Below are 15,613 nucleotides of genomic sequence, written 5' to 3'. Positions count from 1 at the left end.
CAGTGTGTAACTGTACAATATAAATATTTAAGAGAGCGAACAATGGCAGCCTTTGTTTTTGGTACCCCCTCTGCCCACCACCAGAAAATACTCTGGACCCAACCCTGATGGAGAGGACCTCAGTCCTCAGAGAAGAGGATTGCTTGTCCACTATGGTTAGGTGTCTGTTAGCTGTGAGAACCACAGTGGAGGATACCTGCTCTCGAGGCTTATCTATCAGACTCAGTATTGTCAGGTAATTGAGTTAATTACAAACAGCACAACACTACTCAACTTTCCGAATAAAATCTGCAGTCTCTGCAAGTCTCTGCAAGTCACCATAAACATCTTTGTACTGAGCAGGTAGTTAGCTTACTGTAGCTTAGCAGACAGGGGGACACATCTTGCCTGACTCCGTCCATCTGTAAAAAAAAAAAAAAAAAATGTAAATAATGTCTCAGTCAGTCTTGTAAAATCTAAGAAGAAGCAACACTAAACACTAACGTTGCCTTCTAGACCAAATTCAGGGTAAAAAAAAAAAAAAAGAAAAAGAAAAAAAGTTACACTGCACATTCAGCTTTATTACCACTGAACTAAATAGCAGTTCCTGGCACTTTATCTTGTCAAAGCAGTAGACCTTTCACTTTCAAAGCAGTTCTGTCTCTTTTTGCACTCATTGCCAGGAACTACTACCCACACACAGGACTGTCCTAGACTCACTGTTGCACTTGTTGGAAAGTGTTTTTCCTTTTAGCTAAATGTCTCAGACATAGATAAGATAAAGTTCCACTGGCATCTTATGGAAAAAAAAATGTGCAGCATGTTTACTTTGACCTTTAGGTTTAATTCAGCCAAAAAGGACAATGACTTAATTTGTCATGAGACTCTACCTCAGTCAAAGGTAACAGAGAACAGAGAAGTTAGTCATTTGACTGTCTGAGGTGAAAGAAACCACCAGCTTCCCACACAGTATCACTTTTTACAGTAAAGTAGCTTGTCATTGTCATTGAGCCCCACCTGTTACGTGCATCTCCCACTTTTCCCTTTATAATTTGAAAACTGTTGAATCTTTTTAAGTGTTTGAACTCCCAAATCTATTTCAGCTTGATTGAATTTCTTTTAAAACTGAATTCCAGAAGCAGAAGCTATATCCAGTGCCATTAGATTTCACTACACCACCAGTATTATGGGCCAGCACAAAGAGCTTTGTCATCATTTCACGTGAGAGGACCTGAAGTTACAACAGGTCATTTTATGTGATGTAAATTAAAAAGTAATGGTAACACTGAGTTAGCTTGAAATTAATCAAAGGTGTCCCAGTGGCTTACCGCTAGACTGCATACCATGGAGTAGTAGTCCTAGTTGCAGCAGCCATAGGTTTGAATCTGACCTGCAGCCCTTCTCTGCATGTCATCCCCTCTCGCTCTCCGGCTCTCTCTTTGACTTAAATAAATTATATATAATATAAATAAACACTTTTTTAATTTGAACACAATTATGTTTTCATTTAAACACATTTGACAACACATTGCAAACTACTCTTTAAAAAAACTTTCTGAACTGTCACTTTAAATAAAGCCTCAATGATTTTTTTTTCCTGCTGTACACAAAGGCACGTAAATACAAAGGCTACAGGAAATGTCTCAACACACATCCTTTCAGACATTGCCACCATGAAGCAGTTAGTGATAGCAGATTTCTCCGTTTTCATTGACAGCTGTTTCTCATAAACTTTTACAAAGTTTCTATATTGAATGCATGAATAATAGAAGAATAATAACACTGTAAATTGTGATTAGCAATTCAATGTTCACATTCAGTTTTACTGTGCTTACCATAACATTTTTATTTCAATGTTATGGGATTTGATGTTGAAAAACTTATATGTTCTACATAACAACTAAGAATTAGGTTAGACTGGTTAGGTTTGGGGAAAAATAGTCTCCTCAACATTCGATTGTTGTCATGCTACTGGTCTCACATGGAAATTGAGAACTGCTCTGCTGTCATATTGCCGTGTTTCGTTCACCCATCCATCCACCACTACCTCCTCCTGACATGTACTTACTACTACGTCACTGCAGTTTTCCCTTTGTTTCTGTCATAATGACTATGGCCACTAGATGTCACCAGTACCATGGATCATAGCCTGCTGTACAAATGACCCCTTTTTTAACAGGAGCACAGTCTCTAAGAAGCATGTAGTAGTTTTTTAAAAGTAGTTCAAGTGATCAATATCTGTCCTACAAAGGCAAAGCGCAGTATCTGCAAAAATGCCAAATGGGTCAGATGGAGAAAAACAGCTTTTTGTGTTTTTCTTTCACCAAGTGTAAGCATTAAATCATATTTAACTACCAAATGTATGATTTATAAGATTAAACCAACACTAAGGAACTTTTCAACCTTCATATAATATTTTCATAACTTTTGTGATGGTACATCAACTTACAACAGGTTGAATGACACCTCTGTCATGGCCTGGGGGGGTCTGTATCGCCTTCACTGGCACTAAGCAACTTTGAGGAGCATGGTAGGAACCCGGCTCTCACCTAAGTTTCACTTTCACGAGTCACGACGAGGAGGGAGCAGGCAATGCGGCACCTTTCCGTCGGATTGTGTATGTGTGTTTACTGTAACAGAAACTTAGTTTGGATGTCTTCTGTTCATTTCCATGGACCGGGAGATCAGGATGTTTACGGCGCTATGCGCTGGTGCTCATGGGAGATGGAGTCTTCCTTCAGGCAAAACACTACCGCTTTGGGCCACTGGTGCCGGTGCCGCCAAACTCAACCAAAATTGAAAGTTCTTAAGTACTGCTTTAAAGAGAAGGGAATTTAATGCATATTGTGCATTGTCATTCATGCTAAATTTGGTTTACAGGCTATACTGCACTTTGCCTTTGTTTTACTGCAGTATAATTACATGATCATGCAGTGACACACAGTAAGTGCAGCAAGTAAGTCAATTTCACTTAGGTTTATATATATATATATATATATATATATATATATATAATATTTGGCATATTTATTTTCAATATTGGTATATTATTTTTCAGTCAAAACATAATATCTGATGCCTAAACAATGTTAAACCCAGTCCAGACAATGTTCTGTGATTTTGAGCATTCTGTGATTGTATTTGTTCGGCGCCACTTTGGGTTGTTAGTGTGGGTATCATCAGTATCTGAGCGAACCAGTTTCACATTAATTTGTCAGCCTGTTAGAAAAAATGTATAGACACGAACAATAGGCTATACAGTTACATCATTCATCACCTCATTCTCATACATTTATTTTCTTTATTAAAGCAGAAGTGAGCGATCCGGTCGTTTTCGCTAATGCTGCGTTCCAGGCAGGCTTTTGAAATCGTAAATTACAGCTTCAAGTCACAACTTACGACTTTGTAGCGTTCCAGGCAACCCACTCGTGTTTTTCCGACCTGTTTTACCGGTGAAAGTCACTATAACGGCCACTCGTAACTTCCGACCGGTGAACTCGTACCAGATCGAACTGGTACCACTTCACGGTCGGAAAAATACGAGTTTCCTTGAACGCACCATAACAGTCCTCGTCGCTACGTCGCCACATTCACGGCGTTCCTTGGCTGCACACACAGCCCTGCATGCCGTTCTCTCTCCTCATTGGATAAAAACTGTAGGATACGATAAATGTTTTCTCTTCGGCTCAGAGCTGAGCAGAGGGACTGAGAGACCCGTGTTTCGGTCCAAACACTCTATGTAAGTGATTGCTGTCGGAAGATATAACTATTTAAGACTTATATTAACACAAATATATCACTCACTTCTGCTTTAAGAGAGATATTTTTGGAAGTTCATGCCCAGAAAAGCGTGTGTGTGTGTGTGTGTGTGTGTGTGTGTGTGTGTGTGTGTGTGTGTTCTTGTACATGCTACGTTGTGAGGACTGGAACAAGTTGTTAACCAACAGATTGAGGACATTTTTGGGAAGTAAGGACATTTTGGCCGGTCCTCACTTTTTACAAGGGCTGTTTGAGGGTTAAGACTTGGGTTAAGACGTTAGGTTGTAATTAGGTTTAAATTAGGTTTAGAATAATGGTTAAGTTTAGGCATTTGTTTTGGATGGTTAAGGTTAGGGTAAAGGGCTGGGGAATACATTATGTCAATGACATGTCCTCACAAAGATAGATTTACAAGGATGTGTGTGCGTGCGTGTGTGTGAAGTGCCAGGATAATGGTAGCTGTAAATAGAGGTCCAAAAAATTCCACCCTTTGGTCATAGTACAGCCTGAACCATTGCAAGTTTTACTTCACAAGCCATTACCAGATGAGTGACATGTTTAAAATGGCAGGAGTCACTGTAGACATTGTTCAATAAGAAACAAAGGTCAGATGTCACTGCAGTGTTGTGCTTGGAGCAGCCGCAGGTACAATTGATTCCTCTCCAGCGCTCAGCAGTCAGTTCACTGAGGTTGTTGGGGGCGGTGGGTTTCTGTCGGTGAGACAACTATTCATTGTGCTCTTTAGGCCTTGATTGAGGATATCCTCCAAACAATTGCTCTAGGTGTTGACACTGGTTCAAAGTTTTTCGACGTGTATTCTTTTCCCCATAAATCTTCCACTTACAGGAGGCTCCAAGTAGTGACTGTTGCATTTATTGTTCATGTGTGCTTTTTTTGTGTTTTTTTAAATACAAGTCTTCAAGTCGACTTCCTTACCTTTACAGGGGAATTTTTCCCATTCAGTGTCACAACTTAATATATCACAGTGGGTCACACTGTGTGTGTGCATGTGTCTGTCCAAATTAAAAGCACAGCTCTAATCTAAAACTCTCTTCAGTTTGTTTTACAGAACCATCTGGGAAGTCTTGGTTGGAAACTGTGTAGAAAAGGGCTGACATACTCAAAAAGAAATCCTTATCAGGTGATTAGCTGAGGCATCCTTTTGTCATAGAATGTAGCTGACGAGTGGCATATAAGGCAATGCAACAATGAGCCACAACCTAAACAATTTCTGTGGTTGCAGCGGTCCCTCCCTCACAGGACACAGATCAGTCCCAACACCTGTAACTCATCCTGAGGTGAGATGAGAAGTAGAAATGGTAGAAAAAGCCTTTCTGCATCAACATAAATCCCAATTTTTAACTGACCTCTTCTGACATCAGCCCCAAACACATGAAATAACATGAGGTGTTATTTCAACGGTATTTAGGCCTACCAGAAAATCATCAGAGAGGAAGTTAGGAGTAGTTGACAATAGTGTAATGGAGGTGATGCTCCGTGTATTGGAAGTGCTCCCTCTCTTCCCTGCAGTTCCCAAGCAGCTAGAAAACCAGAGCATCTCAGTGGGCTGACTCAATACTCAACTGACCAGTGGTGGAAATAGTCAGTCAGTCAGTCAGCAAGATTCGAGATTAAAGTACTGGCATAATTTGGACATCTTTTGATGGATTTTAGGCTTATGCAGAAGTCACTTCACACACACACACACACACACACACACACACACAAACACAAACACACACATATGCTGTTAGACTGATATTTGTGTCGGGATTGTTAGTAGCGTGATTACTCATTCTGGAGAACTTGTGATTTCTGATCATTATTGTGTTTTCATATGACAGTAAACTGACTGATTTATCGATCCCTTCTGTTCAACGCATCACATTGTTAAGTCTGATCATACATCTTCCTTCAGCTTAATCATGATCACTGTGAGATGGAAAGGACAGTCAGCTGAAACTGATGACTCAGGAAGAAGCAAGTCTTTGGCTAAGACCCCCAAATCTGGATCAGACAGGATGGCGGCAGGGAGCCCTATCACTGGAATATATGTATGCGGCGCCACTTGGGACACTCAACACTGGAACAGGTGAGATGTGAGATGTTCAACTCAGGAAACAGACAAAACCCTATGAATAATTTTCTAAATCCAACACACACAAACTCAGAATGCTGTATCTATCTAGAGGGGCCTGAGCTGCTCCATGTCCTCTCGCTCCACCCATGAGTGGAAAACAATCATAAAGATCGGAAGCAGCCCATCCAAGGCTGCAGTCCAATAGTGCGTGTCTGATGGTGATTATCTCTCCTGACAGGCTGGCCTGCCGGGGAACTCTGGGGTTGAATATGAGGCAGTGAGGGTGGGCGGAGGGCGTCCACTGAGTCAAACAGTTGAGCTGTAGGACCATAAGTGTCTGTATAGCAATCTAAGGCTATTAATGCTCACCAGATGGGGCTGAAGATTTGGAACGTGCTGATGGTGACTTTGGCTTTGACAAAGAATTTTACACTGTCCTGTATGAGGATATCACAAGCTTTGATAAACCACACCAGTCAGGGGTCGTTGCTCCAGTAGAAACAGATAAACTCTTACTATTTCACCTTTCCACTTTAAGACAACTAGATCTATATGTTGTTTAACTGTGTTCTTACAATCATTTTAACTTTTCACAATACCTCATGATTTCAATAACGGTAATGCTCATTTGATCGGTTGTCTTTTTTTACACCTTGGTGGCTTTTGACTCCATAAGGAGGATTTTAATTGTAAGATGTGTTGATCTGAAGTTATCAGAGAAACAGCTCAGGTCCCAGCTGCTGGAGATGTCCCATCCTGTGTCCACAAACAAGCGTCTGTGAATGCTGCTTTATTCATTTACAAGTTTTAATCCTCTGATCTGTTTCTTATGGGGAGGAAACCTCTGGATAATTCAGATGCTGTTAAAAAAACTAATAAAAGTCTTCATCATATTAAGAAATATTAAAAACAAAGGTCAGCAACAGTCTCAGCTCCCAACTCGTTCCTGACATCTGACTTTAAATGTGAAATTGCTTTTTTTGAGTGTTTCAATGGTTACAATAACTGGGTCTGTTTGGTTTCCTGAATCACAGTTACCAAAGGAATCAAAACCAGTATAGGTTGTGATAATGCTCATGAAGACAACAACTCCTGTGATCCCATTGTTATTGTTTATTACTGAAAGACCCTTAGAGGCAGAAGTTGCAGACAATGCATTTATTAAGTAAGCACTGATTCCCACGAATGTAATATCTGTTAAATTATGATATTATCTCAGATAGACAAGTGAGAAGACCATTTTTATGCTGGTACTGATGCATATCTTTAAGCCGTGATATAAGTTAGCCTACCAATCAAACATGTTTAAACACCCCAGTTTTTCAAGTTTGTAATATTTAAGCGCTTAATGTTCTGACACTTACCTTATATAGGGGAGAGGTGAATAACTGGCACTTTGCTTTGTTTATGTTGAATGTGACTTGTTGAACAAATCTACTGATTCAATTGCTCATTGACTCAGAGTTTTGTGCAGCCATGCCTTCCACCCAGGGATTAAAATAAGCATCAGCTGAGCACAGCAGACCATCCCAGCCCAATTGATGTCAAAGCTGGCACTGACCCAGGGCCCAAAGGGAGGACCTTGGCTTGGCTGGGTCTCACACACAGGCCTTTTCTTTCCTCTTCCTCTATGACATCTTCCTGCTCAGGAGTGGGGGTATGTGGCGGTGGGCTGGGGTGAGCAGAGGACTGTGAACGCTATTTCATAAGGGTCGAACCTCCAAACACCACTTCAGGCGTAATTTAAAGGTTTAGGTTGTGGGGGGTTATACCACACAGTACGATGATGAGTAACTGAGTGGTTTTGTAAGGAATAGTTATGAAACAGTCCCAGTGTAGAATTACAGTTGTGCAATATGTATGTGTTGTTATTCTTTAGATCTATAAATGTGAAGACATGCCACATGTGCAAATAATGTATACATACATGGGCTATTCCTAGTTTACAGGAATTAACTTTACAGTGTGCAGGAAATCGACTTCTTCACCTTTTACATGACATTAGTACTTCCTTATGAAGTTGTATCTTTAATGTGGTGAGTATGACAGACAAAACAAACAAACATCTGAACCACATTGTAAAGGTGCTGCTGAGGTCACCAGTGTCTCACTGACCCTCCTGACAGCTATCTTTAAATCAACAGGTTCCCCACAAGGCCAGATTCATATTCAATTTGCGCATGTATATTGCCACTTTTATTATGTTTTTTTTTTAGTGTCTGATATTCTCTTGTCTTGGTGTTTTCATAGTCATAGCATTGTGTATGTTGTCATACTTGTGTTGTTTCTGTTATACGTATATCCCAGACTGCAACTCTAGTTACAAACTTGGCATAGTAAAATGAATCTGATCTGATCAGTGTCTGCACTGTTACTGTGAAGCTGCAGCTAGGCTCTAGATAAGTCAGCACATGGCTCCTTGTAACTCCACCACCTGTCATTGATAGATTTGAGCCATAATGTGTTAATTAAATGCAGTGGATTGTTTGTTTCCCCCAAGTTTCCAGTCTTAAGCCCAACCCAAGCTGAGGCTGCTGCCTGGCTGTCGCTTACAGTTGGGGTAGAGTGATATCACTCCTCGCTAACTCTCTGGAGGAGAGATAATTCACATATATTTTCTGAAATGTCAGAGTATTCCTTTCACACTGTTTTTTTTTTTTTTAATGCTGAACTTCTTTAAAGTTAGTTTCACTATACATTTCAAACTTTCTTGATTGTGGCAATCCATCATAGTGGACATCTTGTATACTTTTATTTTCATCACATTATGTGATTGTTTCAATGTAATGTTAAAATTGAACTGTGGACATTTATCTTGGAATCATTTATGAACTCCTTTCAGTACTTTTTTGTCACTTTTGGCACATCCGATTTATAAAATGTGTGCGTGTCTCTGCGTATAAACTGGTTCTCACACAGCACACAATTCTGCTCTCCCGGTGTGATCTATAACATGAATTCAGCAGCAGCTGTGTTTGTCTGAACACAGGGTGCTAGGTGATATTAGCTGTGACTGATCAACACCACATGTGGATCCCAAACTGGGAAATTTACTACCAGACCAAATTTCAGGCCTTCACATTCTGTATGTACAACACATTTTTCAGTATAGTATTATTAATGGAAATATTGTATTTTCTATTCAAATTCAATTGTATTGAGCAGAATTAGGAACAATTTACAAATTGGTTAAAATAAGTAATTTTCCAGACATAAGAATGCACAGATTTAGGAACTTACCTTTTAAAGACATGGTCTTTCAGCTCTAACAGCACGCTTTAAAATCTGTTTTTTCCTCTCCCTGATTGATCTTGTTGGCATGAGTCCAGTAATGTGCTACACTCCCAAATGGTCCCCATGAGTAATCATCAGTCACTACAATAGGTCCAACAACACTAATTTGTGTCTTTCCTGTTTTGTCTTTACCTTTCCCAGCGCTGAGTCTGATTCATGCCTTCCTAACTGGCACTCGGCACCTGACACCCCGGCAGGACTTTCTGTGGTCAGATACTGCTGATTTCCGAGGCAGCCAGAGAAGGGAAAGATTGATTACTTCCTTTGGAGAGATTCCTTAGCATTAGTCAAATGGAGAAGGTGAACCTTCTTTTAGATTCCCCCTACGCAGGTTTCCTCCTGAGCAATTACAGGCAGATGACTCCAGTAATGGTTGGAGTGCGCTGTACTTCAGGGCTCTGGTTGTCCTAAATGTGCATGAAACTCCCTATGCCCTATGAGGCAAAGACAGGAAATAGAAATCTACCTGGGGGAAAGGTTGCAGAGCCTTTTTTTGTAACTTCTCGAATCTACAAATATGTTGAAGAGTTAGTTCATGCAAATTAAATGGGTATATTTTGTCACATACAGCATTTAGCCATACAAATAGCTTAGTTAGCAAATAGTTTGTTGTCCAGGTCTAGAAAACTGGCTTTGCTGATTCTGCTTCTAACCACATACAAAATAGTAGCACTGCACAGTGTACACATCAAACTAACTACTTAGCACACTATCTATATATATCTACTGTAGATATAGACTATACCTTCAATAGAAAATAATTCTGATTTCTTTTTCTTTTCTTTTTTTGACTCATTATCGACAGTAACAAACTCTAACTATTCACCTTTGTTTCTGCAAACTACTTTAAGTCTTTATTGTGACAGGGGGGGGGGGGTCCAGCCTGCCCTGTGTTTTGATTGTAAGATTCATTCAAGATTAATTTAACTTTTGATGCAAAATTTAAAAAATAAAAAATGTGAAAAAAATGTTAAGGGCAATTCAGCGTGAAACCTTTAACAACTTCAAAAACACATTGCCATTACACTGAAGGCAAAACACAAGAGAGCTGCGTCTGTGTAAAAATAAATTTAATTTAACAGTAGTTTACAACATGTAATGAAAAACAAACAAAATAGTGTCCCACAGATGTCTCCTGTTGCACATATAACACCATCTTAGTGGACAGAGTGGTCTGTCCTATTGTGTCTTGTCCCTGAAACTGCTCTGCTTTACAGGTCTATTTGTGAGTCAAGCTTCCCCCAAACATCTCATCTCAGCCTCATCTCTTGCAGACTTTCTGTTTTATCCCAGTACAGCAACTTATATTGAGAAACAAGCACCAAAAGTATCACAACATCTCTGGCATGTCCTTCAGTAAGTAAAGGTCACTTAATCCTAGTAATTTGTAAGGCTTTGTGATGTGGCTTTTTGTTTTTGTTGTGAATGTGGTGGAAGTAGAAACCTAACTTCACCACTTTGGTTCATCGATTGTGTAGAATTTATATTTTACCACCACCTCCATAAAATCTTCGGCAGATTTGTTATCAAAAACGTAACGTTCCACTTTTCTGTCTTTTTCTGTATGTCTTTAGTGTGCTGCACAAATGTTTCTGGTGACAAACAGATGGTTCTGGTGCTGAGTTTTCCAGTTCATATGTTACCTATGAGGCACACTCTTGTATCGTCAGAGTAGTCCTTTAAGACTGTTGTCATGCTGAAGTTGTTCTGGATTCTGGAAATGGCTGAAGGTTCTGCCAAGGTCTGCTCTGCAGAGAAGCTCCTCTCGGTCTTCAGGTCAAACAGTTTCATCACCGACTGATTTGTCTCCCACTGTTCCCATGCATCTTCACACAGCCGCGTCTGTCAATCACCTGTGAACAAAGGAGGACAATTTGTTGGCAATGTCACGTCAAAAGATCATCACCGTCATCATCACTGTGTAGCTTTGGGAGCCACTTTGAACCTCAGCACAAATGTCTGAGTCCAGGTGTTTTATAATGTAGGCTACTTTCATAATGTTCACCGCAATTATTCAGTTGACTAGAATGAATAAAAAGGCTGGTTTCCTTTAAAGGATATCCTCACGCTCTGAATGATATGGCACCTATAAATAAGCCAAATCCCAACAGAGAGATGTGAAAGCCAAGATGGACGACGTCCATTTTACTAGGATTGATGCAGCTCATCCAAAGCCCACAGTGTCATATGATCTCCCACTAAACTGGAACAGACTCCTTCCAGTCAAATTTGTGATTTACTGATGAACTGTTGCAAAAGTCCAGTCAAGCAGAAATGTAAATGTTCTCAGCGATGGTATGTCCACAGAAAATAATACAGCTGTGTCAGAAAAGCTGCAAAGTTATGTTTGAAATTCTTAAGTAAAAGAATAAGCTAGTGCTGACATAAAATCAGACACATAAAGAATAATTATCACATGCAAATATGATCCACCATTGTCATCACATTTGACTTTTTGTTAGGCCTGGGTGTTCTGCAGTTGAAACAGTTCAGGAATAACTGACAGGGGATTTGAACTCTATTAAAATGTTTCGTATTAATAATACATATTTTGTTATGCAAATGAGAAAGACACTTCAAAACAGCGTTTTTTTCAAACGGAGTATCAAGTTATAGATGTGTGCACATTTCAAGGTGCATTTTCTGGACATTTCAATTTACCCCTTTCCGCTGGTTGCTCAGGCAGAATGTGCAGATGGTTCGGGGCTGTTTGGCCTCTCCTCTCCCTTTCAGCTCCTTGTAGACAGCGGTCAGGCACGGCTGGCCGTCCTCCCTCCCGTCCCCGACCACAAGCACATTGGCCAGGTGTGAGATGTAGCTGGACGCCAGACGCAGCGTCTCGATTTTGGAGAGTTTTCTGTCCACCGGCTCCGTGGGGATAAGTGTCCGCAGCGCCGTGAAGGCCGTGTTGACATTCTGGGTCCGGTGTCTCTCTCTGGCGTTGGCGGCGTTGCGCTGCTGCACCACCACCACGCCACCACCGGGTTCCTGTCGGTAACTCACCCCCGGAGTCCCGCAGCAGCCGTAGCCCTGTTCGCTGCTGCCGTCGCTGTCGCTGCGGTTCCCCTCGTCGTCGTCCGACATCGAGGTCAGGTCAGCGGGGTACGAAAAGGGATGAGTGGACACCGGCCTCAGCATAGTGAAAGCCATCATGGGTTAAAAACGAGCGTCTTCAAGCTGCACGCAAACAAGAGCCGTGCGTAACGGTAGCTGCTACTCCAAGGTTTGGCCAACAGAAGTCCCCGGCTCTGTTTTCATACTTCCCCCACACCATGGCCCAGAGTGACAGTCAGCATGACAGGGAGGGCTCTTATAGCAGGAGCTGCAGAACTGTGAGGGGAGGGAGGGAGGGGTAGGAGTTCCCATCCTCCCGCATATTTTGGTCCCTGAAAGTCCCAGAAAAGTTCCGTTTGGTGGCTCACCTATGATTTGTGTGTGTGCACTGCGTGTGTGAGCCAGTTTTTTATGAGTGGAGAGCAGACAGCAAACATTGGTATGCAGCTCCTAAACACTGGTGGTGCAGGGACATGAGAAAACTCTCACTAAGCACTGATAGTGACCAAAAACATGAACTCCAGTAATGTACTAAAACATGATGCTGAGGCAGAAAACGTTAGTGGGTTTTCCCATTTTATGCTACTTCATGTTGACACTCAACTTTTCAGAAACAAGTACTGCAGACTCTAACTTTGTGGTAGTATATTTAGCTTTGTAAAGGCTACTTCAGGCTCCTACCTATAACAGGTACACCTTTAATATGATCATCTGTATGATACAATGTGATGACTGGTGCACTCTCCATTTTGAGGCTATAGTGTGATATGAGAATCAAATGGCTATATTTTACAAGTGTTTTGTCAAAAGCACCAAGTGAAACACATTAAAATACACACCAAGCATCTTTACTGAGCAGTATGAGATTAATTCATATCATGTGAAGTTTCTGAGGTTGGAGGTTTATTACAAATAATAATGACTAAATACCAAAAACCTATAGTGTTCCCAAAAGCATCATGCACACTGATTTACCATTCGACCATATATTTAAAACCTCTTTAAAAGCATGTAGAGAGAACAGCTCCTTCAATCCAAGGTCAGTGTATTTAAAACTGTTTTCTCCCAGCTCTGTTCTGACCTTGGGAACAGATGAACCTTAAGAAGTCCTGTGATCAGAGATTATACTTATTTGCTTTTTTCTAAGTATACTTGTAAATAGTTACGTGAAGCAGACCCAGGAAAGGTTTATACATTTAAACATACTGTACACGATTTAGTCTTCTTGTGAACAAATCAGGCCAACCAACATGAGTGTATAAAAACAATAGTGGGTAAATTGTTAATGGTGTTTAGTTTTGTGTTTCATAATGTGTTCAACATTCCATTGTTTCACTGTGTTTTACATGTATGTTTTTAACGTGGATGTAAATCTTTTTGGCTCACTGTGCTCCTGCTGTCTTGACCAGGACACTCTTATAAAAGAGATTTTTAATGAGTCATTTCCCTGGTTAAATAAAGGTAAATGATAAATAATAACAATAATAACATGTGTAGCTACAGTGTGTTTTTCTGAACCATAGAAACACAATCAGCCCCAGTGGCTTCTTTCCTCAGAGGGCCAGTGTGCTCCACTGTTGATGGCTCTACAGTTGCCCTGTTTCAGTTTGTCTAATGGGTTAAGTGCTTTGGGTAAATAAACACTCAGCAGATGCTGGAGGTGATCACACCTGAACCTTCTCTGTGGAGCAAATGGCTTCCAGATTGACTGGTGCTGATGGAGGGAGGCGGGGCAGACTGCTGCAAAAGGGCCAGAGGGTCATTAAAGGGCCTGTTTTTACAAACACAACCCCTTGACACATCAGACTGGGGCACCGGCGGCCCCCTGGCCCCCAACTCAGTTGTACTAACATCAGCGACCTGTGGAGGACATGGTTTCACTCATAAAGCAGGACACCATGGTGTTTTACCACACTTGGTCAGCCAGTAACACGACCCCACTGCACTTTCTCTCCCGCTGCACCACCTCCACCTCACAGTTTGGAGCCGTAAATACTTCACTCCTCCCTTGAATCAACTTAAAGGAATGTCGTTAAATGCCTGTTGAGTTGATTAAAGTACTAATGGATGTGTGCTGAGTGGTGGAATGTGTGGTACTCTGGTAGAACTTCTTATTCTTACTATAAAAACACATGTATATATGTATATAAAAGTTAGGGATATTTGACTTTCAGATATAATTTCAGAATTCACCTAAAAGTGCAGGTGAACTTAATTTGACCCTCTCTAAACTTGAATGCACACGTCCACCTGTTCAGTGTTTTACTTATAACATAACATGCTGTGTTCTCCAACAAGGTGCTTAAAAATCACAACAAATGTCTGATCCATGAATCGAGCACTAAATGTTCTGCTTCAGTGACAGTTGATATTTAAACAGTCCTCTTCATCATGCTGCTCACATTTTGACGTCATGAGACCAAGACTCAAGTCCAACCAGACCTGTAATCATTTCTAATTGAACACACATAGCTCCCCATGCCACTGCGCATGCCCCCCCACGGACATGCGCAGTGACATGGGTAAACCATAAGGAGCACTGCAGCACTTTACAAAATACTACCTCTTCTCATTTCATTTTAGCACAACTCCCAACAAGTAATGGTGTTCCGGTGTTCTTTGCATTGTTGCACTCCATCCCATTTACTCACCTCTGACAGCTGACTCAACCCCCAACAACTCTTATGAGCACTGCAACACTTTACTTGAACACTGTAGCACTTTATTACACTGTATGTCTTTGGTTTCGTTGTGTTTCTCAATCCATTTTAGCACAACTCCAACAAGAAACCCTGCTCTGGTTCTTGCATTGCTGCACCGCCATCTCATCTATCCATCCCTGACAGTTTTTTCTCGCCCAATTTACTGTGCACTGTAGCACTTTATTACACTGTATTGTCTCATTTTGTGCAATATCTACACTGGGACTGCAACTGCAACTGGGTGTAATGGGCATCGTGCAATACAACCTGGGACTGTAAACTGATGTGCACTTTAGGGCCTTGTGCAATACTATCTAGCACTTATTCTTTTATAGGGCATCGTGCAATACAACCTGGTACCTGCAGTATGCACTCCTGCACTTTAGCACTTGTCACTCAGCACTTATGCACTTTATCTCCGAGAACAAAACTCTTATGGTCCCCCTACCTGTGGGATGTGTTTGTCAATATGTTTTTCATTGTCATAGTCACCTTTTTGTCTTTTTGTGTTGTCTATATTATTATGTGTACTGTTATTGAACTGTTTTTATGTTTATGGGACTCCGGATGGAAATTAGCATCCGGCACAGTTACATGTTTTTTTGTCCATCAATGTGCACTGTCCCATTCAAATAAACAAATAAAAAATAAAACAAATGTCGAGGCTTCAGACGGGATGTTCTCAGAGGGAAGTGTCCACTGAGCTCAGAGTGTCATCAGCAGGTTTAAACAGAGACACAGACAG

General features: G+C 41.0%; 1 protein-coding gene across 1 annotated transcript; it reads right to left on the bottom strand.

Moving 5' to 3' along the window:
- Positions 1 to 10,245: 10,245 nt before the first annotated feature.
- LOC310985811 (transcription factor 15-like) lies at positions 10,246 to 12,373 on the bottom strand. The gene is made up of 2 exons (XM_083971474.1): positions 11,774 to 12,373; positions 10,246 to 10,965 (listed from the first exon to the last, which is right to left on the bottom strand). The coding sequence occupies exons 1-2, from the start codon at positions 12,263 to 12,265 to the stop codon at positions 10,903 to 10,905; spliced, it is 555 nt and encodes a 184-aa protein (XP_083827600.1). The 5' UTR covers positions 12,266 to 12,373; the 3' UTR covers positions 10,246 to 10,902.
- Between the last annotated feature and the right edge of the window lie 3,240 nt (positions 12,374 to 15,613).

The sequence above is a fragment of the Trachurus trachurus genome, assembly GCF_905171665.1.
Source record: "Trachurus trachurus genome assembly, chromosome: 5".
Classification (NCBI taxonomy): Eukaryota; Metazoa; Chordata; class Actinopteri; order Carangiformes; family Carangidae; genus Trachurus; species Trachurus trachurus.
This window is presented reverse-complemented; position numbering and strand designations above follow the sequence as displayed.